The sequence below is a fragment of the Perognathus longimembris genome, chromosome 3 (assembly GCF_023159225.1).
Source record: "Perognathus longimembris pacificus isolate PPM17 chromosome 3, ASM2315922v1, whole genome shotgun sequence".
In the NCBI taxonomy this organism is placed as follows: domain Eukaryota; kingdom Metazoa; phylum Chordata; class Mammalia; order Rodentia; family Heteromyidae; genus Perognathus; species Perognathus longimembris.
This window is the reverse complement of record NC_063163.1, coordinates 11,325,269-11,352,860: the sequence shown is the minus strand read 5'-3', so window position 1 is coordinate 11,352,860 and position 27,592 is coordinate 11,325,269. Positions and strand designations below refer to the sequence as shown.

The following is a 27,592-nucleotide window of genomic DNA, read 5'->3' as shown; positions in this document are numbered from 1 at the left end:
ACACAATACAGGTGCCATGGCATAAAAATGAAATAACAAGGTATGTCAGCTTGGATTATAAATTCTAATACACTGCCAGTGGGCTTTTCCTATTGACTCACAGGTATGCTACTTCATTAAAAATGTCGAACAAAATGGCTTTGAGAAGGGAAGTTAGTTTTGAGTTCCCAACTACTCAGTCATGATTAAATTATTGGCTACCCAAAAGTCCTGGTGAGCCCCAAATATGCTAATCTCTCACATGTGTGAGCAATTTGGGGGGAATTTTCTTTCCCAATGTTTGTAATTTTCACACATACCTTGTTCTTTCTCTAGAAATGTCTCTTATGTCACCAGTTGTATACCTGAGATATACATGGTATATGTTCAGTTGTTAATAATTCAACATCACACATGATGTCAGTAATTAAACATTTCTTCTTCCTTTTAAGGCTACAGTATAACCTTATTAGTGAACTTTCAGAAGAAAATGGTTCTTTGTATGGAGTCAAGCACACGTTAAAAGGCAAAAGATACCTCCTTCTCATTAGTCATAGGAGATGGGCTCCTGGGTTTTGCACCTGCAGAATACAATTACCAGGTGCACAGTTTGTGTTTGTCTCCATCCAGCTGAAGATAAACAAACAGAGAAGTGCAATGGGTCTCCAGCCTTGGTCTTCAGTGCTTCTTTTCTGCCACAAGGATGGGCCGCACAGTGCCCTTCTGTTCTCTTTACAGGTCTCCTGTAGCAAAACCTTAACCACCTCTACAGCAGTCTTTTAAACCTGGTGACAGAGCAATTGCATTCACACTGAAATATACCAGGCCTCATAACCTATACTACCACCACCTAGAGGTGGAAATTTCTGGCCTCCTGAACCATAGGGAGGAACCATGTTCCTTACTTCTCCACCACCCATTCTCATGCCTCTTTCTCTTGGATCCATGTAGCCCATCAGGCTATAATTTTCCTCTCTTTGGCATCTCATTTGGCATCTCAACTTCCATCTCATGTTGGTGAATCAACATCTCTACTTCCCTTCTACACCATTCTTCTTCTTGCCTTGAAGCTCCCTGTCCCAGCAACTTTAGGCAGGGAGTTGCAGGGTCTGTGGGTGGACAGGGTCCTAGGGGAATGGAACCTGGACTCCAGCAGGATATGGTAGAGGGAGAGAAGAGTATGAAGGTCCAAACAAAAAGCCCTGGTTTTGGATGAGATATCTAGGCTTTCATTCCAGTTTGTTTTTGTCTTTTCTTGTTTAGATACCACCTCTAAAGTATTGCATTTCTACCTTTTTATGGATGTTAGCAGCTTATTGACCTGATATTTGCAAATGATCTGTTTGGGCAGGTCAAATTATGTACTGCAGTGCTCAAAACAGGAGAAAATTTTTCCCTTTTGCTTCCTTTTTTTAAAACTGTGTAATGGTCCTCAAGTTAATGGCAGTGATGTGAAACTGAATTTCCAAAGTGTACCAATTTTTATTTGCTGTGCTTTAAAAAATAGAAAACATAGTTAATACTTATCTTCAACTTTGCCACTCATGCTTGTATGCATATTAGGCTAGGTATTCTAATTTGGAAGCAGGAGAGTGTCTAGGCTTTTGAATGGAGTAGGCCTTTTCTGGGAACTGTATCTGGAAGCTTAAGTATTGCTTTCTACAAAGAACTGCCCTTGTGTTTTAAAAATAAATGCATTTTGAACGTAGCTCACATTGTTTGGCAGTATAGGAAGCATGCTGGTGCTAGTAGTTATGTAAACAGAGCTGAATTGTAATCTTTATTCAAGAATATGTGTATGGAATGGGTGTGAGCTATTGGTAGTGGGTTTGGCTAAATAGATCTTTCAAGGCCCAGTGATTTACACTTTCTTTGAAAGTTTTTGAAAAGTAGAAATATCATTTTGTTACATTCCCCCCTACTCTTGTTTCTAAAAGAACAAATTCCCTAGCAATACAAAATGGCATGTACTAAACTTTACCGTTTGAATTAAAGATCATTAAACATGAAGAAAAAGGAAAAAATATATCAGGCAAAGATTTACACACATAGCTTTCTTCCAATTTTTAAATGTTTTATGACTATTGTTTCAAATGTAATCAGGAAGGAGGAGGGGCATTGCAGAGCAGAAAGACAACCTTGGGATCCCACAAGGTCGCCTTGGCTGGGTATGAATCAAATTGGATTTGGCCTTGGCAGAAAGTGGGGTAAGAAAAACTTTGGTCTGGGTTTCTTGCTCTCTCAGGGAGATAGCTGAGCCAATAGTTTGATAGACCTATTTCAGGGCTTTAATGAGCTTGGGGTACTCCATGTAAAGGATGATGTTCCAAATTGCTCAACTTTTGGGGCTAATAGCACCCTTGGGGTTTGCACAAAAGACTATTTTCTTTGCTAAAAAAAAAAAGTCAGATCTATTACCTTTCACATCTATTACCTACAAACCAATTAGTGTTGTTTTGAGAGGCCCCATCTCCCAGCAGTGTTGGAGGAATTCAGGGAGGCGAAGCTTGCAGATGTTTGAAATGGCTCTGGAGAATAGGATAGGGGGGGAAAAAGACCATGAAGAGGAAAGTGTCTGGAGCCTGAGACCATCCCACACTTCTTAGAAGTAGGTGTGTGTTTGCATGGGTATGTGCTCATGCTCATGTCAAGCACTGCTATTTTCTTTCCCAACATTCATCCAGCAAATATTTATTGAGCATCCATGTGGCATACGTTGTTGTTGGCATGTGGGAGACAGGGGAGGTCCAGGTTCAACGCATCTCAAATGCACTTTCCAATAGAAGAGACAGACACGGAATAAATAAACATGTACACGGACAAGTACACAGAAAATAATGCCAGACAACACAGGTAATGAACCTCCTCCACCCCCACTGCCCAATTCTGACAAAAAGTTCCTTTTCCTAAGAAACCTTACAAAAAGTTGCTCTAACATATCTGCTTAGTCTTATGACTTTCTCTGCTGAATCCCTTCAAGTCCATCTTTCTTCTAGCCACCCAAGTATTTCTAGATGCTGAAGGAAGTCATGTCCACCTCTTTCTTTCAGTTTTACTGTCTTTCAGTACCCCCCCCCCCCCCCGGTGATACTGAGGATTTGAAGTGAGAACTTTGCATTTACTAGGCTGGCAATCTATTACAGAACAAAACCTCCAGTCCTCACCAGGGTTCCTCATAGCTCCTTGCATATACTTGCAACTCCTCCTGCTTGTAATGCTCCCTACTTCTGTCTCATCTGTCCCTCTGTAGATTCCTATCACAGCATGCACTGCAGATTGAAAATCTGACCCACTCTGTTTGGTATTTGTTTCCTGACAATCTCTTGATTTCCTTTGAGGGAAACTCACCTAGAACTGGAATCATACTGTGTTGCAGAGCAGCACATAGAAACGGTAAGCAAATGCAAATGTACACAAGTTGTTGAATTGTTATTTTTAATGAAACACCGTCTCTAGTGAATTCCAGACAACTTTAAGAAAATTCTCCAAGGGAAAGAAAAGAAAAGAAAAAAATCTGAGAGTTTCTGCCTTTGAACTTCAGATATCAATATATAATCTCCTTCCTCTCCTATCAGGGAAAATAAAACTGATTTTACAAGATGTCATTTTACTATAATAGGAATAATTTCAAATCTAATCCAGGAAAAGATTGGTTTGTCAGATATAATCTAAATTAAGAAGGAAGACTTATTAAATTGCAATTGAAACTATCCATTCAATTAATAGTTATTACAGACAGGAGTAGAACCCATTATAGAAGAGCAAGCCAGCCTGCAGGTTCTTAATTTTCTCTTCCTGATTCTTTAGGTCAAATAAAGACCAAAAAATCCTAGGCAAACAGGAAGGAAAAGAAAACTTTTAATGTTTCCTCATCTATAGAGGTGTTGTTTATCTAAATGTCCCTTCCCAACACAACACTTTGTAGTTTTACAAACACATTTTTTCATTAATTATTCAGTTGTATTTTTCTAGTCTCCAAGTTATTTTCTTTTCTCTAGATCTTTCTCCTTTCAAAATATTCAGAGATAAGTAATATCTTGAGAATTCCGATAGAGAAATACCTTATTTGTGAAGACATTATTTAGAATTTTGTTTAATATGAATATTTTTTCCAGTAGTGTACATATTTCCTCCTAGAATGTATTACTTGTGTCTCCTTAAGGCAATGAGTATGTTTTTACTTGCATTATGGATATTTTACTTTCTCTGCCCACAATTGTTAGTTATCTGAGAAAAAGAAGTTGCATTTTACACGCTCTAACATTCTGAATGCTCTTTTTTTCTCTTTTAACTTTTATTATTTTTAAGTGGTTACACAAAGGACTTGCCATTTAACAAAGCAGTCTTTGAATACAATGCATCTGGATCAATGTTGCCCTTTTCCACATGTTACCCATCCCTACCCTACCACCTCTTCCCTCACGCTTCTTAATTTTTATGATATACATTGATTGAATTCTTGACGGCATTTTCCCTCGTTTCTCCTCTTAATTCATCCACCCTTTTCAAGTATCAGTTTCCTGGTGCTTATTTTGTTGACTTTGACTTTGCCTTTCTAAGGAATTATGCTATTTGAGTTCTCCCTTAAACCTACCATATATCAGTTCATACATTTGTATACACTTGCACTCCAACCAATGAATTTACTTATAAGTTTATACACTAAATCTAGCTTTCATATATAAGGGGGGAAATGGAGCCTTTGACTCTCTGGGCTTGAGTTACTTCACTTAACATAATTTTTTCAGGTCTTTCCATTTCTTTACACATGGTACAATATTCTTTCTAATGGATGAATAAATTCTACCACAGATAGATAGATAGATAGATAGATAGATAGATAGATAGATATCACATTTTCTTGATCCATTTATCCATTGAGGAGTGAATAGTGCTGCAATTAATATGGTTGTGCTGGTGGCTTTACTGTACCCCGGATTGTAATCTTTTGGATAAATAGTGGAATTGCTGAATCACAGGTGTAATTTTTTGAAGACCTGCATCCTGCTTTCCAGAGTGTTTTATACATTTAAAGGACCCTATAGAGCCCTCCCCCAAGCTACTAGTACTAATTCAAAACCTTGGTAAAGTAGTAAGTTATAAAATTAGATCACAAAAAAAAAAAACCAAACAAACAGTAGCTTTCTCATATGTAACAATGAGATGACTCAGACTGAAATCAGGAAAGCAATTCCATTTGAAATAGTCTGAAAAAAATAAAAATAAAACTTCCTAGGAATTAACTTAACCAAGAATGTGAAAGAGCTCTATTGTGAAAACTATAAAAATGTAAGGAAAGAAACTGAAGAAGGGGCTGGGGATATGGCCTAGTGGCAAGAGAGCTTGCCTCATATACGTGAGGCCCTGGGTTCAATTCCCCAGCACCACATATACAGAAAACGGCCAGAAGTGGCACTGTGGCTCAAGTGGTAGAGTGCTAGCCTTGAGCAAAAGGAAGCCAGGGACAGTGCTCAGGCCATGAGTCCAAGGCCCAGGACTGGCCAAAAAAAAAAAGAAAAAGAAAAAGAAACTGAAGAAAACCTAAGTGAGTACAAAGACTTTCCATGTTCCTGGACTGGCATTTTGCCCAAAGCTATCTCCAAATTCGATGCAATACCCATTAAAATCCCAACATTATTTTTCAATGAGATAGAGGAAACAATCCAAAAATTCATATGGAACCATAAAAGGCAAAAGTGATCCTTAGCAGAAAAAGTAGTACTGGAGGTGTAACAATACCAAACTTCAAACTCTACTACAAAGCTATAGTAAAGGAAACAACTTCCAGAAGGAAGTGGGTTGTGCCTGTAATCCTAACTACTTAGGAGACTAAGATCTGAGGATCATGATTTGAAGCCAGGGTAGGCAAGAAAGTCCATGAGACTCTTTGCTCCCATTAATCACCAGAAAGCTGGAAGTGGAACTGTGGCTCAAAGTGATGGAGTGCTAGGCTTGAGTGAAAAAGCGTAGGTACAGCCTTCAGGCCCTGAGTTCAAGCCCTACAACTAACAAAAAGAAGGAAGAAAACAGTTTGGTATAGGCACAAATGCAGGCCTGAGAACCAATGCACACTCTTTCTAACACTTCATTTTACACATGGGAAAATAATTTTTTGCTGAGTTGAATTCAAAACATGAAAACACAATGCAGAGAGACCTCAACAATAAGGAACAGTAAATACTTCGAAAGTTAGCCAAATTTCTCTTTCTTTTTTTTTTCATTAGGTATTTTATTTTATTTTATTTTCAAATTTTTATTATCAAACTGATGTACAGAGAGGTTACAGTTTCGTACGTTAGGCATTGGATACCTTTCTTGTACTGTTTGTTACCTTATAGTGGTTATCCAGTCAGAATTTGACATCAGACAGACCAGAGATCTTATTGTTAACTAATTGTGTGATTTGGAGAAAATGTATATATCTATCTAAACTCAATTAGCTAAATGAAAACTAATAGAGTCCTCAAAGAGTTGTTTGAATGGATACAATTCATGTAAAATGCTTCTGATGGAATGTGTAAAACCACTCTTAAAGGTTAAGTATCTTCATGGTTATCATTGAAAATATCTATGATATAGTAAGCTGTAATAGCATTAATTCTCTGCTTTTTTAACTTGTCCACTAGAGTCTGTGGCTTTACTTTCACCATCTGAGATCAGAAAAGCAGACCTGAGGTCCAAACTGTGCATTTAATCCTATGACTATATAGTTATTTTCAACTGAAAATTATTTCCTAGTGGAAGAGATGGACCTACATAGATGTCCAGCATGAGCAGGCTCCAAAGAAGAGCTGCTGATGGCTATGTCAGCAGTCCAACCATAGTCTATGTTGTCATCCACACCAACATTACCACTGCAAACAGACTTTAAAGAATTCCAGTGCTCTCTAGGTCCAATAACCTACTCTTCATACACAGAAGAAAAAAAATTGACCTGCTTCATTGACAAATTGTTTCTTCCTTCTTGCCTGACCTCTGAGAAAAAAAGCAAATGGACATACTATTTATAAATGATTATGGCCTATGCCTATTTCTCCCTTAATTTTGTTTTCAAAGGAAAATCCTACAGACTCAATGATTCTAGATTTACAAGATTTTCTCTGGTTTATTCAAATTCAGATTCTGTATTCCACCCATCCATTGTAACATTACACTAAGGAATAGTAACCTTGAAACATTTTCTACTTTCTGACTTCTTTACCACCTCCTAGAAAAATCAAGATCTGTTCTATTTCTGTTTGTAGCAAGGCCATATTTTTTCAAGGAAAGGCATCTTTTGAAAAACAATATAAAATGAAAGTTTAAGAAGAATGCTTATAATGCATTTATAGGAAATATATCCAAAGCAAACTACTTTTAACTCCTCTTCTATGTAAAAGAGATTAAAATTTTTCTCATTTTGATGAGGAAGGAAAACTCCTGATTATTTCTAACCTTTGGAGATTTATCTTAAGATTTTCTTTTAGTTTAACTGCACAGAAAAAGATGAGAAGATTATATTTAATGTAGTCTACTCAAAAATGGATGATTGAAACTCAGTTTCATTTTTAACACCCAGTATATTCTTAGGAACAAGGGAAGGCATTTTCCTGGACCTCCTGAAATAGCTCTTACAACTTTTATCCTCATCTCCTGAAATTTTCTCTCCAACTTTGTACAGACAACTCTTTCCACTGGTCCAAATTTCTCATGTGCAGTGATGATTGTTTTAGAAGAATGTCATGAGCCTCTTCCCATTCACACATGTAGAACTTGATGTCCATCTCTCAGCATTTCCTTTCCACTAGGGTGCATGTAATCTCCTTTAACTCCAATGGAGTTAATTACCTCTGTCCTTTCTCTGTAGTTGTGTAAAAGAGCAACCTCCATAGGGAAAAACATGCTAGCTTATGGTTTTTGCCCATTGCTCTGTGTAAATACACCTACTACGGCCGATTTCAAGTCCCAGTGTGATGTCATTGAGCATCTCATGATATAATATTCCATTCTTTTATGGGTGATTGGCACAAATAACCTCAAGATCGTAGACCCACTAGTTTGGAGTATGTACTACACTTAATTTTAAAATAACGTATAATTGTAAATTAGTACAACTTATTCTTTAATTAGTTGTTTATGTTTAACAACCAACTTGCAGAATTGCTGAAAAATTCACAAGTGATCTCAGGAGTCAGTAAGAGCTGGTGCTCTAGGAAGCAGCCTGTGTCATTTGGTCCTTGTGGGTATTCTCATTACACTGAGCACATCTAATGACCTGAGCTCTTGTCAGAACCAACATGGGATCAGGGCATAGTCACTTTTCTCATCCCCAGCACTCATTTTTTGGGTTAGTGACACTCAACATATATTGCTGAGTTCTGGGTTAAATGAGGAGTGATACAGTGCCAGGCTGAGGTCATTCATATTCTGCAAAGTGAACTTAAAGAACTGCTATAAAACCTAGAAGCAAAACACATTTGAAATCATCATTTAGGCAGGCAGAGAGCCCTGGGGTTTCTTTTCTCCATACCCCAAAATAAGCTGTATTCAGTTCCTTGAAACTCTTTCCTCCCTGCTCCCCCTTTGTGGAAAAAAATATTAAGTCAAGGTGTTCTGCTATTTGAGGAAAGTAAAATGTTCAAGGGGGAAAATAATTCTCCTTAAACCAATGGAAGGAATTTTGTTTTACTGAAAAAAATTTAAGAAGTATGGAATGCATCTGATGGATATTCTGGAACCAAACTGTGTATGCATCAGTAGTACATTTTTAAGTCTTAAAACTGACATGGTGGCTGGCTTTTAAAAACTGAAGCCAAGAAAAGGAGCCAAAACTAAAACTAATGACTGGACTTGATTCAGTAGATTCCAAAATTCTCTTAACAGGATGATGGTCCCATCCTGGAGTTGGAGTTTGCCAGAGGAGTTGGCCAAGGAACCATTGCAATCGATCTTTAAGGAAAGAAAAGCATGAGTCAGGGAGAAACGTACAAGAGAGAAAGAAAATGGGAGAAGAGGGAAAGATGAGAGACGAGATTGTTCTGAAATGAAGGCCAAGAAAATGTCTTCTTAAAAGACAATCCCTATAGAAATTTTCAAGCAAAAACCTGGACATTGAGAACATTTTGTGTCATGACTATAATGATTTTTATAACTAAAATATAGCAATTCTTAGGAAATTAGCAGAAAGCTATTAGGATTCAGAAGAATAAATTTGTGTAAAGTTGAACTCTAAAAGCTCCAGCTTAATTTTATGGAATGGTCAGCATAGAGCTCCTATGCCCACTAACTTTGAACAAAATGGTTTTTTAAAAAAAATCCTGAGTTATCCACTGCCACTGATAAGAAAATGCCTTCTGGAGCACCGATTTCAGCCTCAACTCCCACTTTGAGAAGAAGCCTAGGACTCTGTACCAAAACTGTGGCTCTCTCTCCAGGCCATTGTTCACCATTTTGGTTAGGCGAGAGTATCAGGAAGGGTGATATTGTTTAAAGAACAAGTTACCTGCCCCTCTAATGTAAGCAATACCCATTGCCTGAGCTCTGAACTCAGTCACAGTACTACCGTTCAGCTGTAGATTAACTGTCTACCCTCTTAGTTACCCACAGTCAGCTCCTGTCCAAAAGTAATACATAGAAAATTCCAGAAGCAAACAAGTTATCAATTTAAAATTTTGTCCCATTCTGGATAGCATGATTTTATCATGTCCTTTGCCCAGTGTATCTATGCTTTATATGCTACCTCCCCATCTGTCACTTGTAGTCACATATGATTTTAAAATGACTGTCAATATTGTTAGGTTCAAAGAACTCTCATTTTATGTAATAATGATTTTCCCAAAGCAAAAAAGTAATGATATTATGATTTGGATATGCTACAGAGAAGCCATAATGTGTTTCTGTTAGGTGAAAAGTTATATGTATGCAGGGAACAAGATACACATAAGTGTTAGCACTGTGGTTACAGGTATGCATTGGGAGAGGTTGTCGTTAGAGCTTAACATTTCAAATAAGGGGGCAATTGTAAGTCTGTTAACTCTAGCTCTTAGCTCAGCCCTCGCCCATCAAAGAGCAAATCTGACTGTTCTGTGTACAAGGTCATCCACTTTCTAACAGGCTTCTCAACTACAATAAATACTGCCAAATAATAAAGAAGCAGGATTTTTTGTTCTAGTTATTACTTTAATGTTGTTGGTTTGGTTTGCCTTAATTTGTCACAATAAATGGAACAATAAGTGGAAATGTGTGTATGCATGCGTGTGTGTATATGCCCACACATACCAGGGCTTGAATTCAGGGCCTGGATGGTTTCCCTGAGCTTTATTCAGGGTTGGTGCTCTACTACTTAAACCATATCTGCTCTTCCAACCACCTCTCCTTTTCCAGCTTTTTGGAGGTTAATTGGAGATAAGAAAATTATAAACTATCCTACCCTACCTGGCTTTGAACCAAGATCCTAAGATCATGGCCTCTTGAATAGCTAGGATTACAGACAGAGAAAATGGTGCCCAGCTAAAATAGCATTTTCTAAGCATGGATTCGTGATTCATTTTGTAAATCTGAAGAAGAAGTATTCATCCTTGATCGTGAAAATAGTCTATCAAACACATAGAACAGTTAGCATGTACCTAAGATATTCAATATTTGGTTTTTCTTTTCTAACTTTTTCCCTCCCGTGTTATTTGCCTGGTAAACTTTTTTAAGTTTAGAAACTAGGGAGATTATAACTCAAATTTTCATTCATAATCTTTCATTTCTGATTGTTTTAAAAACCCCAGGTATTTGCAGAGAAGTCATAGATACATTCTGGAACACTGTGATAAACAAAATGTATAAAAATCCTATTCTTCACAGTGCTTAAATTGTCCTTCCTCAGCTCTCCAGATTATGTACATTTTTGTTCTATCTAATTATAGATTATGTCAGTTAAAATCCTACATTTTTATACATCATGGTTTTCAGTGTTTGATGTGTGCATCTTACCTTTTATCTTGGTACTAGGGTTTGAATGTGTGGCCTCATACTTGCTAGGCAAGTGCTCAACCACTTGATCCATGTCTTCAGCCACTTCCTCCATTTTATCTTCTCAATACCCTTGAAATTTGAGGAGACCATTCGATATGAGTTTAAGGAAAAAGAGAGAAGCTGATATTCCAAGCTTTTAGGCTCTTATTTATGAGTTGCTATGTTCTAATTTGCATGTTAACATTTCCCTGTAAGGTAGGAGTATTAAGTGTTGGGGCCTTTGAGAGATGAATATGGCGTTAGTTCCTAATAAAGGAGACCTAGGGGAGTTATGTAGCCCTTTTCTACTTTTCAATCACAGAAGGACTCAAGTGTCATCTTTGTATCAGAGAATCCTCACCAGATAATCTGCTGGTACCTTGACCTTGAACTTCAAGAAATACCTTTAAGAACTGTAAGAAATACCATTCTGTTGCTCATAAATGACACAGTCTAAGATATTTTGTTTGGCAGCTTGAGTGGCCACATTTGGGTCAATTATACAAAGACCTAAGCAGATATGATAGCTTTTCTTTCCTTGCACATGGACATGGCAGACTGAAATTCCCTCAAAGAGTTAACAAACACTTCAATCATTAACACTGTAATATAAATTAGAATCAAGTAAGTAAGCAAAACCTTACTTTCAAAACATCGAATCAGACTAAATCCATGCAGCACTGACTGTACTTAAAAGACTAGTGTTCCATTTGCAAATTTCAAAACAGTACACAAAAATAGAAACAACTTTCCTACTCTAAGAGCTCCTGGTGGAAAACGTGGGAGGATGGGATTTTCTTTTAAAACACAGGAACTGAGACCAGGTTGTATTTGCAAGCATTGCTTCTCATGTTTCTAGTAATGACTTTGGTATATACACACACACACACACACACACACACACACACACACACACACAGCTACCAAACACAGTGTGGAGATTAAATAGACACAGATATATAGGTGTAAAAGTGTATGTGTCTCTGGAAAAAAGCTCACCACACATGCCCTGTTAGCTTAAGAAAATATCTGAAAACACGACGATATTTTGGTACGAAATACATATATTTAAAAACATAAAGCACAGCACTTAAACCTGATACCACTCCTCCCTCCCTCTGCTCCGTCTTCATCCCTCTGAAACTATAAAATGTCTCTTCATCCAGCACTTTCGATCTTAATGTCGACTGCCTTAATCTCAGAATGCCAATGTACTTCTGAGACATTATCTTAGTAATCCTCTTAAGAGAGCGGATTCAGGAGCTAGCTATCCTCCCGAAACTCACACGTCTTTTGAGTCAGCTAGGTAAGAAAGATAATTCCTTTGAACATCTGCAGCATTTGTCTACATCGGAGCTTTCAAATACTTTCTGGAATTATCTAATTATCCCTTTCAATATCTCTTGTGGAGAAGCAGATGGGGGTACACTGCCTCTATTCTTTTTTAAAGGGGTAGACCTAATGATTTATTCCACAACAAGGAGACTCAGCCTGCTGCTACATCCTCTAGAAACTTCTATCTTATTGAAAAGAGAAGACTTTAATGTCTTAAAATTATATTCTCTCAAATTAAAGGTTACAGGTGGTAGATTTGCATTACAAATGCCTCCAAATAGATACGGTTTTTATTTGAATCACTTCTGGCAGGTTACAAGTGGATTCATGGTGAGCTTGTTGTTCCCCAATTACCAGTTTTGTGAGAAACTCCTGGAGAAAACATTGCCAAATAGTTTGGGGCCCCAGTACAAATATCAACCTTCCTTTTGAAAGTTCAGAACACAGGGTAGCACTAGCAAATATACCTAAACAAGCCCATTTAACAGCTTTGAGCTTCTGCAAATAAGATTGTGTGAAAATAGTTAAGAAACATCAGCCCAGATGTTTCTCTTCTTTCATATTTCCTTATTCAGAAAGCAAAAATTCTGGGCAGTACCAGTAGAACAATGATGTCACTAAGTAAATAAAACCAAGCAAATGCTTTTCTGGATGCTGGGTTTTGTTTTCCTGCCTGGTATGTTACATCATATACTAGAACTTATCTATCTGTATACTAAACTAGCATTATGATTCCTACTTGACAGGGGAAACTGAAGCTGACAGAGAAAACTGTAAATATTGGCATGGCTTTAGGCCAGCCCTAGCTCACCCCATCTTATCTATATACTTCCACTTGATCAACACAATCTGTTTCAGGGCTTTAAAAACAATCTTTAGTTTAAGAGTCCAAATTATACCTCCAACCTTGACCACTTGATCTACTGACTCATTTAACCTAAGGCCTCTACCTTCACATACTTTTTCATTGATTTCTTCTCTTCTTCAAAAGACAAAATACAAGGGAATCAGCTCACTAGAGAACAGTTCATCGGATTATTTTAACCTACCTCTGGGCTTCATGAACCACAAAACATGATCTGACTATACTTCTTTCTGTTATAGCCAACTCAGGAAATTGAATTAGCCCTAATTCCTTCCACGCATTTTTTTCTTTCACTCCATGAACCCTATATATGTTTTAATATTTTTTCTGACTAATGGATTGCATATAACCTTAGTCTTTCAGGAAGATACAACTAAACACAATAAACTAAGTGCCAGAGAAACAGCACAGTGTGTCTTCTTTCCTCCAGACATGAATCCTGTTCCTGAGGACAGCTCCTAATCAGCTTCCAAAACCCTCACTTCCTACAACTCCATCACACTAGAAATCAGACTTCGGTTTAGGAATTTAAGGAGGACACAAATATTCAGATCATAACAATTGCATTAAACAAAAATTTTTGCCAAGATTTCTCTTTGTATGAGACTAACACAGGGGTATTTCATCAACACTAAGCTAAAGCAGGGTAAGCTGGCATTCTGGGACATCTTTTCAATTATTCTCATGAACTCTTGTCAAATACTGAAAATCAGCCATTATCGCAAAGCTTAGAACTTCTACGCTGACCATTTCTCTTATGACAATTCTGTTTCTCTAAAGAAATGATGGAATAGATTAGGAGACCATTTAGATATGACATTAACATGGCCTTTTTTATGTAGGCTTCCACCTGTCTGTGGGATGAACTGTGGTTTCCCAAATAATTAGAAATCTGTGTTTTATTCAGTTTGGATCATCGACCCAGTAATCTCTGTTCCGAATGTATCATCAAATTCTAGCTTCACAAAATTAATGGAAAGATACTAGACTGTGTTAATTAAGCTATGCCCTTTGAGACCCCCAAACAAACAGCAACAAAAATTGAAGTGGCAAGTGTTTCCTATTCTGATGAAATGTTTCCTCAAAACACCTGTCTAGCCATCACCAGTTCCTCTGATGTAGGTTTTACCCAGACAGCAATTAAAGGTCTATTAACTCTTTCAGTCTGGGCTCCAGGAACTCTCAACAAGACCACTACTGTTGTGTTGCCTTGGGCTTTATGTTTTCTAAAAGTCAGCAGTCATTTTTCAAAGCAATCCAAAATAGCACCCGCAACAGATCCCTAGAGCTTTGGAAATGTTAATACTCCTCCATCTGCAACGACCTTGCCATGGGGATGTGATTTAGGCACTGGGAGAAAAGGCCCTACTATCTTTATCACACTGGTTTACACTATCAACTTCAGAAATTGTAGGAGGGAATAATCAATAGTGTGTTAAGAGCAATCTTAAAGAATGCCAAGACAAAGGACTTCTGCTGTGCGAAATGCTGAGTTGAAGGAGAATTTTGGAATGCAACAAAGAGAAATTGGCTGTAGTGGTAAGGCAAAATGATTTGTGTGTGCCTCAAGATTGAATTTGTCATTGGGAATGGCAGTCAAGGGCGAGCTCCCCCTCCCTCCCCCCTCACCTACCTTAGTGGAATTAGGTAATATGTACGATGAAAAGTGATTAAACAAGAAATAAAATCACAAAACCAGAAGGAATACATTGCATATGCAAGTTACAAATAAGCTCACATGCATAGTCAAAAAATTTTATTTTTAAAGTATCTACTATGACGTAAAACCATTTGGTGTAAACCAACTGAACAACTCATGGGGGAGAGGGCAGGGGGGGATGAGCGAGGAGGTAACAAATAGTACAAGAAATGTACCCATGGCCTAACATATGAAACTGTAACCCCTCTGTACATCGCTTTGACAATAAACAAGTAATTATTATTTAAAAAAATAAAGTATCTATGAAAAGATTCATCCTCTATACATAAATGGATGAAAAAGCTTGATGCCATTGGCTCGCACCTGTAATCCTAGCTATTTGGGAATCAGACACTCGGAAGATCAAATTTTGGAGCTACCCCAGACAGAAAATTTCATGAGACTGTTTCTCCAAAATAACCAGGTGAAAACAAGACTAGGAGCACAGCTCAAGTGGTAGCAACCCAGCCAAGCAGGCAAGGAAGCATGCAGGAAGAAAGACTGGAAGGAAGAAAGCGAAGAAGGGATAGAGGGAGGAAAGAAGGGAGGGAGGAAGGGAGGGAGGGAGGGAGGGAGGAAGGAAGGAAGTGAGGAAGGAAGGAAGGAAGGAAGGAAGGAAGGAAGGAAGGAAGGAAGGAAGGAAGGAAGGAAAGGAGAGAGAGGATAGGAGGGAGATGGAAAGAAGCGAAGAGGAAGAATAAGGTTAGACTTCATCAAAATGTCCTGAAATAGTTTGAAATAGTTTTTATAAATCTAGGAAAAGAATTACCTATTGATAACTAGGCAAGAAGTTTTCTAGCATCTAGAAACAGCAGCGGAAGGGCTCCCACACCACCCTGAGTGAAATCACTGTGAAAAAGAGCTGGCAACTCAGTCCCTAAGTTCATTACAATAGAATGTTTGATTTCCCATGGCAACCCTAATTGTGACAAGAACAGCTGTCAACAAGAAAATGAGAAGAAACTGTCATTATATTGATTTCATCCACATTTGCTTGTCCTATTTCCACACCATTGCTCAGGAGAGTGTTTTCAAAGAATTCTTCCAGTAGACGTGTTTGTTATTCAAAGGGAAGTCCCTCAAGTTATTTGGCCTTATATGTTACACATGAAATACATTTGTCTTGATAACATGAATCCCAAAGAGGTGTTTATTGAATGCCAAATTCAAGTATATTAAAATATCTGGGAGACCATTTAATCCAAAAACATCCTATAAAATACTTATTATAATGCCTATTTTTAATATAGTTGATTCTCATTATATGCTGAACTTACATTCTATAAAGTCCATACAGACACCAAATGAGCAAATATGGAACCACAGTTCCTACTTGAAATATAGGGTTGGGCTTCTATGAGCCACTGGGTACATTATTACCGACAACTCATCAGTTCATAACATTAGTCTTTGTGTGCATGTTTGTTTAAGACACTTTTTAAAAGATGCATATACTGATTAACATTGAATTGTTGACACTCGATTAGAGTGAAATTTAAGTAAAAAGACATTTTTTTCCTAGTAGACACGTCTCTTGATTCTTATGCTTAAGAGCACTAGAAAGTTCTTCAATTCTATGCTAGGGCACCATTTAAGTGGTGAAATAACCGAGGAAAAGGACAAAAATTGTGACAAGCATGGTAATAAACATCACAGAGAGGATACATGGTTACAGAATGACAGCCGAAATCAGAAAATAGCATCACTTGGTCCAGCAGCTGCTACGGATGTTGGGCCTTGCCAATGTTTCTGCCTATGTTTATAAAAGATGTGCTGAGCCATGGTATGGAAATTAGAAATACGTTTGGATGACTTGACAATTTGACAAATACCAGATTCTAGAAGAGATGGGGATTGGCATCCATCAATGAGTCAGAGAATATGGCGTGCGTTTTGTGTGGGGAAATTCTGTCTGTCATCCTACTGGTTGTGCGTTTCACTTTCAAAGCTAACGTTTCTTGGAGGTCAAGTTCCATGACAAGCGTGGGAAGGGCTGTATGGTGCACGGCTGCATCCTGGTTGTAAGAGGCAACTAACTCCAACGTCAATTTCTTTACCTCTCCATGCTTCTTGCAGGTCTTCCAAGGATGTGGCCAGCCCAAACCGGCTCCTGCTCTTAGATCAGCCCGCTCCGTGCCTGAAAATTTTAACACGCGTTTCAGGCCCTATAATCCCGAGGAGAGACCCACGACTGCTGCAGGCACCAGCCTGGATAGACTGGTGAGTACTCTCTGGGGTGGATGGACGGGGTGGACAGTGGCGGACCCAAGGCATTCACGCTGCAAAGCCCACTAGGAGATTCTAAAGCAGCTGCTTTGTAGGAGTTAGCTCTTTTTTCTATCTACTCTGGGTCTTAATGAGAATAGTGGACAGTAATGGAATTTTTCTTTTTAGGTCATGAATTAGATTATTTAAGGAATCTTGGGTCAATCCTCTGGTGCAATGACCACATTTTCAACTTCATAATTCTTCTGAAATAATTTGAAAACTCAGTTACCAGTTCTTCCACAGAGATGGAATTACATTCGCACATTTCTTATTCATCTGCTTCATTTCTTTTCTTAAAATGGTTATTTATTCAATGATGATAGAATGTTACTTTAGTGTGACTTCTTACATGCAGTTTTTCTATTTGAAAGTCTGCCAAGAAACCCTAAATTAATGGGCTTTTTTTTTCTCTATATGTGTTTTAAAGGTTGAAATCCTTAGTAGTCACTCTTTGAGCCATTTAAATGTGCATCATGCACAGAATGCTATCTATCATCAGAGCAATTTACTTGGAAATTACAACCATAAACATACTAAACACAAATTTTTGAATGTGTTTTAAAAACCAAATTTGGCATAACAAAATTAAAAGCTCATCATTTCAAAGAAATACTGCCTGATAAGTTCCTATTCCATTTCTTCAGTTTATAGTACTATAAAGAATTTATATACCTGTGATTGTTAGTGCTGTTTACATTGCTTTGCCAATTATCTTGATGTAAAATTAACTGATAAAAAACCTGAAGGTGCTAAAGCATTTGAACCATGTCTGATTGTGTCATATAAACCCAGGTCTTGAGAGGTGCTGGTTATGAAAATACTTTTATTAGTCACTGTTATAAATTACTTTATGATTTTAGTTAATATCCTTCTACAGTCTAAAACTTATAAGAGTAAATTGGTTCTGTTTGACCTCCATGTAAGTATACCTCAGCATTTTTCTCTATTTAAAAAAAAATCTAATGTACTTACAACATAAAGAGCTGTCCATTAAGTGTCAAAATAAAGGGTAACTGCCGTCATTAAATGCTGAATTATGTTAGGACTATGTTACCATTTGTTAACAAGTAATCCTGCTTTCAGTGCAGGTTTTGGAAAAGAGTATCATATGTAATCATTTCAATCTATTTCCCTGGCTTATTTCTATTGTCTACCATGGATTCTTAAAAAGTTTAAAATTAGTCGTGATTTTTCTTTTAAATAGCCAATTCAATCCTGCCAAACAGCTAGCCTATAGATTCAAAGAATGATGCTTTCCTTTCAATTCTTTCATTTGAGTTCTCCTTTACAAATTTCTTTGTATATCTTGCTAACTAGCTGCACAAATGATGAGTTTAGGTTTGATCCATTTTTCCCCCATTTTACTTGGCTCTGAGTCATTAAAAAAGGTTAAGTCTTTCAAGAGCTTTGTAAAATCTAATTTAAGAACTATAGTACAGATCAGATGAATAAATTTTAGAGACATGATGTGAAAAATGGTGCCTGCAGCTAGCAATACTGAATTATACACTTAAAAACCTCTGAAGAGGATATGTCTCATTCACCTCAGGTTTGAAAGTCAGATAAATATGAAAATTGGAATTGGAGCATTTTAAAAAGACCTTAAAGCTTAAAGCTGCCCCCAAATAAAGGTTTTGAAAGTATTAGCAGATAACGAGCTGATTGAATATACCTTTAAAATATGTGTGATCGTTTTTCCTGAAAGTAATTAATAATGTCTAATCATCAGAATGAAAACCAAAGGCCTGTCCAACCAAACATTGTTGCAAAACATTCATTGGTATCACATAGTACTACTTCCTTGTCGCTGCAACTTTCCAATCAGTAAGAATTACACTTTCGGGGCTGGGGATATAGCCTAGTGGCAAGAGTGCCTGCCTCGGATACACGAGGCCCTAGGTTCGATTCCCCAGCACCACATATACAGAAAACAGCCAGAAGCAGCGCTGTGGCTCAAGTGGCAGAGTGCTAGCCTTGAGCGGGAAGAAGCCAGGGATGGTGCTCGGGCCCTGAGTCCAAGGCCCAGGACTGGCAAAAAAAAAAAAAAAGAATTACACTTTCGTTTTTGTTTTTGTTTTTTTTAATTTTTATTGCCTTACATTCTGATCCTTCCCCCAACTGTAAGAACTAGAAATTTGTAGTTCACAGCTAATGAACAGAGTTTTCAGTTCCTCTAGAGATGAAATAAGCATAAGGTGGTATGCCCATACAAGGTACTTTTTCCTCAGCTCCTAAGAGGGAGAAGTGGCTTCCACATCAAAAGGAGGTACACCAAGGTTATCCCAAGAAACATGAGCTAGGCCCCAAGCTAATATCAGTCTCCATTTGAAGCCATTGGCTTCCCCAAGGCCTTTGGCCTTGTAAGGGCTGGATATTGATTGGAACAGGAGTGGGGGGAGGCTCGCAGTCAGACATGATCATCTTCAAGGAACAAAACGAGACCCTCAATCAGGCTGTTTTCCAGCACAGCCCATTTCAACCTGTTTATAAACAAGGCTCACATTACCTACTTCTGTTTTCGTTTTCCCCGAAAAGATATTTCCTGAATATTTATAACAAGCATGTGTCCCAGAAAAGGAAGGTAATTGGAAAAGATTTCCCTTACTTTCTTTGCTTAGGTAAAGAAAGTGCTTCAAAGGCCAGCATCTAAAGAAATCTCTAATCATCCTACCTTTATTGCCAACATGAAAATAACTTAACTAGAAGGTTCTCAGAGTGTTACTTCTGAGTGCCACTTAAATTTGTACCTGTGGTATTAACTTTGGGATTTGGGGGGATGCGTTTTCATGTTCATTCTTGGAAAGCTGGATTGTGTATGTGTATGTGAGGAGAGAGAGAGAGAATTGCTAATTGCAGAGCTCAATCTCAAGTTTTTGCTAAAACTTACATAAAGGAATGGGAGGGAGGAATTCTTTAAAATGTCTCAGTACCATTATTTACCCTCTTTGTTATACTTACAAGGAAGTTGTAAATTCTTTTATAGCAGCTGGAAAGATTTCCATTGTTTCCCCAATAGTTATATAAACCAAATCCACAGTTGTGGGAATCAGCAGATTTCAAACCTACCACCCTAAAGTATTTCAGTTCTCCAAGAATGAATGAATAGATTTGTATAAATTCAGCTGTTCAGGGAAAGCCAGCTCATGTGAAAATATCACAGCGCCTACTGCCAGCAGCCACAATTTATTGAAGGATACAAATGCCATCTTCTCAGGCTGCTGCAAACACTGATCTTCCCACCCATCCAGTGTATTTTTTTTTTTTTTTTTTTGGCCTGGGCTCACATTAGCAGCTCTCTCGCACACACTGACTATTCAGGATTGCCAGTTAAATAGGCCAAGGCAATGATTTGCACTCACAAAGAGACTGGTTGGCTCTCTTCCCTTTTTCTTAAATTTATCCACTGTGAATTCTCTTAAATAATCTGATGCAAAGCTATGATTTTTTTTTTTGAAGAAAGTTCCAATTCACTAGAAGTATCGACTGCAAAAATAATTCAGCACAAAGTAGCTTCAGTTTTTCAGATCTGAGCGTACAGGGGTGTTTCAAATTATCCACTCTAAAAGGCAATTAGTTGTACAGCTCAGAAAATTAGAGCTCAATGTGCTAGATGGCTCTGGAATATACTGGGGCAGGGACTGTCTGTGACTTACTCCTGCTCTTTCATTAGAGCAAAATGTACTCTGACTTGTATTCCTTAGAGGAGCACATTTTATAAAAGTAAATCCTTTTAAAAAGCCAGACTTAGAAGTTAACTCAAGTGAGTAATGACTTAGCCCAGTAAGTATTCAACTTTGTCTTGTGTGTGAGGAGTTCTCAAACACTCCACCAGCCATTCTGAGGGATTATGGGTAAGAGGAATGCCAACCTATTAAGCTAACCATTGTACCTGTGCTGTGTTACTGTGTAGAGAATAATCTCTTTTTCTTTTTCCTTTAAATTTGTTTTCCTCTTGCTTCCCAGAGGACTGTGTGGAGGACCATGCAGCACAGTGTAAGCACTGGTCTTATTCTTCTCCCCAACCCATTTGTCTTTGTACAACCACTCTGGAGAGTTCCTCAGAAACTTCCCCTCAGTTTTCCATATTATCTGGAGTGAACTGAATACTGCTCAAGGCCAACTTGTTTAGTAGCTTCCTCTCTGCTTGCTATGTATGGTTAATGGCCATTGCGGTATTCTTTCCCAATGGCAGTGTTTTCAATCTAATCTTTGTATAAGACTTGGTCATTGAGTCACTGATTTAAATTCTATCCCAATGTTCAGACCAGCGTGGACTGCAGGAAAAAACTAGCTCATCTCTAGTAGGGTATACGGCCTTTCCTCTTGGGCTGAGCAAATAATTATTTTACTAATAATAAGAACAAATCTACATTGGCTCTTGTGCATAAGCAGCTAATTTTTCCACTAGCTGGGACATAGAGAATTTAAGAGATTAAGAAATGGTTTGTAGTACAGACAGGTTTAGTCTCTCTCTCTCTCTCTCTCTCTCTCTCTCTCTCTCTCTCTGCCCCTTTTACCCTACCTTCCTGCTTTTATTTACTGATTTGTTTTAGAATATTCTTGGAGAATTAGGTATTTTTTATTTAAAAGTGGGTCGTACTTGACTTTTTATACTAACCATAACTAGATGTTATCCATGCTGGCTCTTTAAGTGCCATTCCATAATGGTAATACCCCTGAATAGTAACTTATGCCCTGTAGCATATTATGACCCAGGAGAAAAAGGTGAGGATCACGCATGCAATCCTTCACACCTGTGGCATCATGGGGCACTACTCCTGCTGGGTGTAACACTGTCCAAAATTCTTTGTACTACAGAGATAGTACATTCTCTTCTTTGCAAGAGAAAATTGTCCCTGACATAGTGCTCTGATTCCTCAGTCCTTCTGAGTCTAGAATAGATCAGAAAAAGTTAATAAATAAATAAATAGGTTAAGAGGTAAATCTAGAACAGGGACCGTTTGAAAGTAATCTTGAGGGAAGAGCAGAGAAGCCAGAACACAAAGCATCTTGATGTTAGACAAGGAATGGGATGATAAGTGGTCAGCCAAGGTAGGGTTCTAATTGTTTATACCAACTGAAGCCAGAATAGCTACAGTACCAAAGTCTGGGCCTGTCCTTCTCAACATACTTTCTGGGAAATCTCTGTATGTGTTTTCAGCAGATAGACCAGCCTTATTTCCCTAGTAGATGGTTACCCTGATCCTTATAGCTTTCCTCCAAGAATCATGTTTCCCTGAATAGACTGAAATGAAGGCAACCCTGCTGTTATCTTCATGTCTGCCGGATTTCCCTGATTGTCTCCTCTACTCTTCATCTAGTCCAAAAGGAAAAACCAAGACAAGCAAAAACAACAACGAATACTGACTACAGCTTCTGAAATGTGTTGATTTGTCATCTGTTATGTCATGTTGTTTATACACAAATTTAAGGACTTGCAAAAGATCAGCAAGAGATGTACTTTTGAGCTGAGAATGTAGCTCAGCAGTAGAGCACTTGCCTAGCATGCACCAGGCCCTGGGATTCCCTGGCATTTGAGAAGATGATGGATAGACAGACAGACTGATAAATGTGCACACACATATATGCTTCTTACTGTTTTGGAACAGAGTGGACAACTAACATTCTGGCATTATTTTCTGTCTGGTTGAGACCAGTTTCAGAGGAAAATACTGGTCATAAAGATGTGCTTCAAAGACTCTTTTTGGTTGTAAGGATGGGGTAATTGCATTTTCTGTTGCCAGGGCATTTTATTGTCACCTCAAAGGAGTCTGTATCCGGCTAGCTTCACTATTTTGCATTTCAAAAGGATGTCAGACTGTATTTAAGAAACAGCTTTATTTTCTGTAGCTTCAACCACAGCCTAGGTAAAACTGATCATTTCTACCTTCTCTACACACACACACACACACACACACACACACACACACACACACACACTCACCTTCTATCTTTGCTTAGCTTTCATAGGACAAAGTAAAACCTCCTGAACCACAGTAAACCAGTTTAATTAGTTTTCTGAAGATAAATGGGTCAAAGCCACATTGGCTTTCTGCCTCGACTGCAGCTGAATAAATTAAGCCCTATTCACCCCAGCAAACAAATGGCTACTGCTCAATCCACTTCTGACAGCAAACTGCCCAGTCTTGCCTGAATCTACTTTATCTGTTCACTGCATAAGCCCTGTGGAGACACCCCAGTTTCATTTTCAACAAACCCTTGGTAATAACAACAGCAAAATGCAATGAGTTTTAAAAGCAAGGAGAGAGGCAAAAACAATATTGAAACCAACCCACCCAACATAGTCAGTCCTAGTTCCTTCTCTTCTCTCAGCAGCGTCAGCAGCTGTGGTCTCAGTGAAGGTGGCCTGTCCCTGGCTTCTTTTGTTGCTGGAGGCTTGTGGTTGATGAGGCCCAGGTAGGAACTCTCATGAGACACACATATGAAGTGATAGCTTATCTCCAGGATCTTCTGCTAATGCCATGGGTAGGAAGGCTGCACAAATCTAATCCGGTGCTATGCACTGTTGGAAACCTAAATGAAATCCGTGCTCCTTGTGTGGATTTTTTAGCTCTGCTCCAACAGACAATGGACTGCGTTTTTGGTTTTGTTTTTACCTCCTTGGGAAGCTATTCTTTCACGCATATGGAAGAGTGATGAAAATAGAAGGAGCTATGTTTCATTGCCTTATGAGATATGCCATAAGGAAAAAGTAGATAAATCATACCTTCGGCTGCATAACTTCCTGGGAGATGCTCACGCCATCTATGCTTTCGACAGGTCCAGAGAATCACATGGATGTCAATCATGAAATCAAAATATGCCATACATTTTACAGGAGGAAACCTTTTACATGATTAATATTTGGTGTAAAGGATCTGAAATCATTTGGGGATAATTTTCCAGTCAAGCCCTGTTCAACTCCATGATTCCCCTTTTCTGTCCTCATAAACACTTAAAGCAAAAGATTTTGTGACCTCCATGTCATAAAAAAAATGAATGTTAGACTTTAGATCCCAAATCAGACTATTACAGATTTATAGCTCTTTTATGGCATGTCAATATATTTATTTTCTCCTTCAGACTTTAAAATTTCTGTCAGAATTTCTAGACTTCAGCAAAACCCAAATTGATGCATTCTATGGCTATCAATCAATCAACAAACATACTTATTGAGTTCTTTTCTGTTGCATAGCACTTAGTAAAATGAGCTGCCATATGCAATCTACATCACAGTGAGATTCTAGTATTGGAATCATCAAAGGCGAGGGGTACTATTTGCAGAAGACATTGGTTTTCAAATCAGTTAGACCCACTAAGCCTGCTCTCGGGAATAATACCTAGTGTAGAGCACAAACCATTAGCAAATAGAAATTTGATTTTGTAATCTAAGATAGACTACACCAAAGTGTAGAAAGAATATTAACCAATGAATAATCATTGACAAAATATGCAAATTAAAACATTAAACATCTGTAGCATCCTCAGTGCAGGCCATATCTAACAGCTCATTTTCTCTCCTTAAGCCCAGAACTTTGAGTCTTGAACAAATTAAATAGAAACTTTGTTGTCAGTTAGAAACTAGTCAGGTATAAACACCCATCTGTACCCTCATTCTGCAGTATAATTGGTGTTTTGCTGAGCTGATTGCAAAAGTCTGAGGTGATGAGCCACCGTAGACTACTGAAACCATACCTTTTAAAGTATTTGTTCATATGACACATTACTTGACATATATAGTTTATCAAATTATTGAACAGCTTTAAAGAACCTTTTTCTTGTCATGGAAAATCAGCAGTCATTTTTCTTCTGAGCTGTCTGAAATACTTTGCACCACAACTCCCAAATGTGATGTTCATGCTTATGAGAGACAGAGGTGAAGAAGTGGAATACTTCATAAATACCAGTTTTGATATATTTGCTGTATAATCAATCAGCTTTTAACTTACTCTGGGGTCTATAGAATGCATTTTAAAGCACTGGGAATTTGGCTATTCCCATAACATACTTGGACACTCTTTACTACCAGCAATAAACCTCAGGCATAAACATTGTAGAGAAAACCAGGTGGAAAGAAACCTGCTTGAGTGAAAATTGGCTTCCCTTTCTAAGTGTTAAAGGTAGAATGATATCTGCAGTACACAATAATTTTATTACGTACGCTTATTCACGGTCATTATCGTCAAAGGTCCTATCGTCATGGTATTTTCTTACACCTAAAACCATTAAAAATAAAAATTCAGGTTGCTAGAAAATGAATAAACTAGGAGCAGAAGTAACTCTGCTATATTGCTGGTTAACAAATTAATTGTTTAGAGTTTGGGTTTATATAATATCAGCAGAAGCTTGACTAGTGCTATATTCATCACAATGAGCCAGACTCAGCCAAGACCACAACTACAAACAACCTCCGCAAGACACAGTCACACAAGTGTATGTCTTGTTTGAGTCAGTTACCACCATGCAACAGCTGTTGGCCTGTTCCTCACCATCTCTGTCACCCTTTCTTCTGACCCTGAGTGACAGTGGAAACAGAAATAGAGAATGTGGGAAAGAGAGCTGTTAATGTCTACACCTAGAAAGGACACAACATCAATCACACTGTTCACATCTCATTGGCCAAGTGAGTCATGTGACCAAGGCAACCAGAGATAAATGTACCTGTGTGTCACACAGAAAAAGCATTGACCTATTGGTGAGCAACAGAGTCCAGGAAAGATATTTAAACTAAAATTTCAACTGTTTTACTCTTTCCAACTCCAAGATAAACCTGGTGTAGTTCCTTAGAATGCCTAACTGACAATCTGCCAAAACAAACACCAGGAAATGAATACTCAAAAGAAGGGGTGGGACCAAGGGGCGGGTGATAGACCAAGAAAGAGAGGAAGGGAGGAAGAGCACAGTCATAAAATCTGGTGCATACTCTACAAAATTAAGAAAATTGAGGGAAGTGGTTGACTTGGGAGGGATGGGGGAGAATGATGAAAGGGATGACATTGATCAAAAAGCACTAATTTGTTGGATGGCAACTTCTTTGTACAACTAATTAAAGATAATGTTAAAAAATAAGTATCAAAACAACCAAAACAAATTTAAAAAAAAAAACACAAACGAAACCATCATTCATTCACTCATCATTGATTCTAACATGAGCCAAGCATCTAGGACATAATCAAAGCTAATCCATCTTGGGTAATAACAGACAAATTAGCTATAACTTAAACCATGGCATGCTTTAAAGATTGTCATGCAATAAACTGACTTCTCTAAATGCCTCTGAAAGAATGAACATGTTTTAAATGTTTTGTAGACTAGTAGAAGAAATCTAAGTCCTTATTACAAAAACAGTGTTGATATTGCCCTGCTAAACCAGAATTTCCTCCTGAGTTAGAAAGATTTTTATCATCTGATGCTTCGTAAGAACTTTGTATTCAATTATATAATCCAACTGGAGCAAAGAGATCTCATGCCAAACCTAAAGATAATGTGTCAAAGAGGGATGCACTCATTATTATCCATGATTAGTTCCAATTGGAAAATAGAGTGAGCCAAGCCTTTTTTATTAGTAGTATTTTAATGTCTTTCAGATCCAGACTATATATATATTTCCAAGGAGACTCCAACCTGTCACATTGTGAGTGCTACTCTCCTATGACTGTGTCATGTTTGCTTAGGGAAAGCAATTTTTCTACTCTTCTCCTTTCTGGGTCAACCTGGTTGGAGCAAATCAAATTATTCTCCCTTTTTCTCTCTTTCATATATCATCATTTAAGATCACCAAGAGCTTGCGTTCTGGAACCTGCCCTTGTCTCCTTTTACAATAACAGGTTATTTCTAAACAGAATTCATAAAGGGGAAAACTTTTTACAGGTTAATCAGGGAAATTGCACCGCTGACAGCAACGGCAAACGAATCGATTGTAATGGAATGGGGGTGTCATTGACTTCTGGGTGAAAGTATTTGCAAAATCGGAGAACTTTGATTCAGCTGGAAGAAAAAAAATCACAATACAAATTCATAAATTATTTATGTGTCATGGAACAGGAAACCATTGACTTTGTAAGTTTTATTCTAAGAGATGTTGACCTCAGAAAACTCCCCAAAGCAACCAACATCATTTCCATGAAAAATATTCTCCTCTGCGCTTGAAAAGCTGAACATTTCCTTTGCTCATTCTTTGCTGTTCCTTGAATGCTAGGGGGTGGAAAAGGCTGGAACTGCTCTGGGAAGAAAACACAGGGGCAACAAACTGCTTTAATTGATCTCACATAAAACCCAAAGGCCTAGAGGCTGTCTTTAGCATAAGACATGTGTGTGTGCGCACGCGCGCGCGCACACACGTTGTTTCTAGTAGCTGGGAAAAATCAAATGTTTCAGCCTTCAAGGAACAAGAAATATTTTGTTAGGGTTCCTCATCCTCTCTTTTGTCAAGGCTTTCTTGAACAAGTAAATGCAATTAGAAGCTC

The 27,592-nt window shown here is 38.0% G+C and overlaps 1 protein-coding gene across 1 annotated transcript in view; it reads left to right on the top strand.

Annotated features, from left to right (window-relative positions):
- Gpc6 (glypican 6) overlaps positions 1-27,592 on the top strand; it is a 943,908-nt gene that overhangs the window by 842,736 nt on the left and 73,580 nt on the right. Inside the window, exon 6 of the mRNA XM_048341182.1 lies at positions 16,935-17,078. Within this exon, the coding sequence (XP_048197139.1) occupies positions 16,935-17,078 (144 nt within the window). The remainder of the gene's footprint in view (positions 1-16,934; positions 17,079-27,592) is intronic.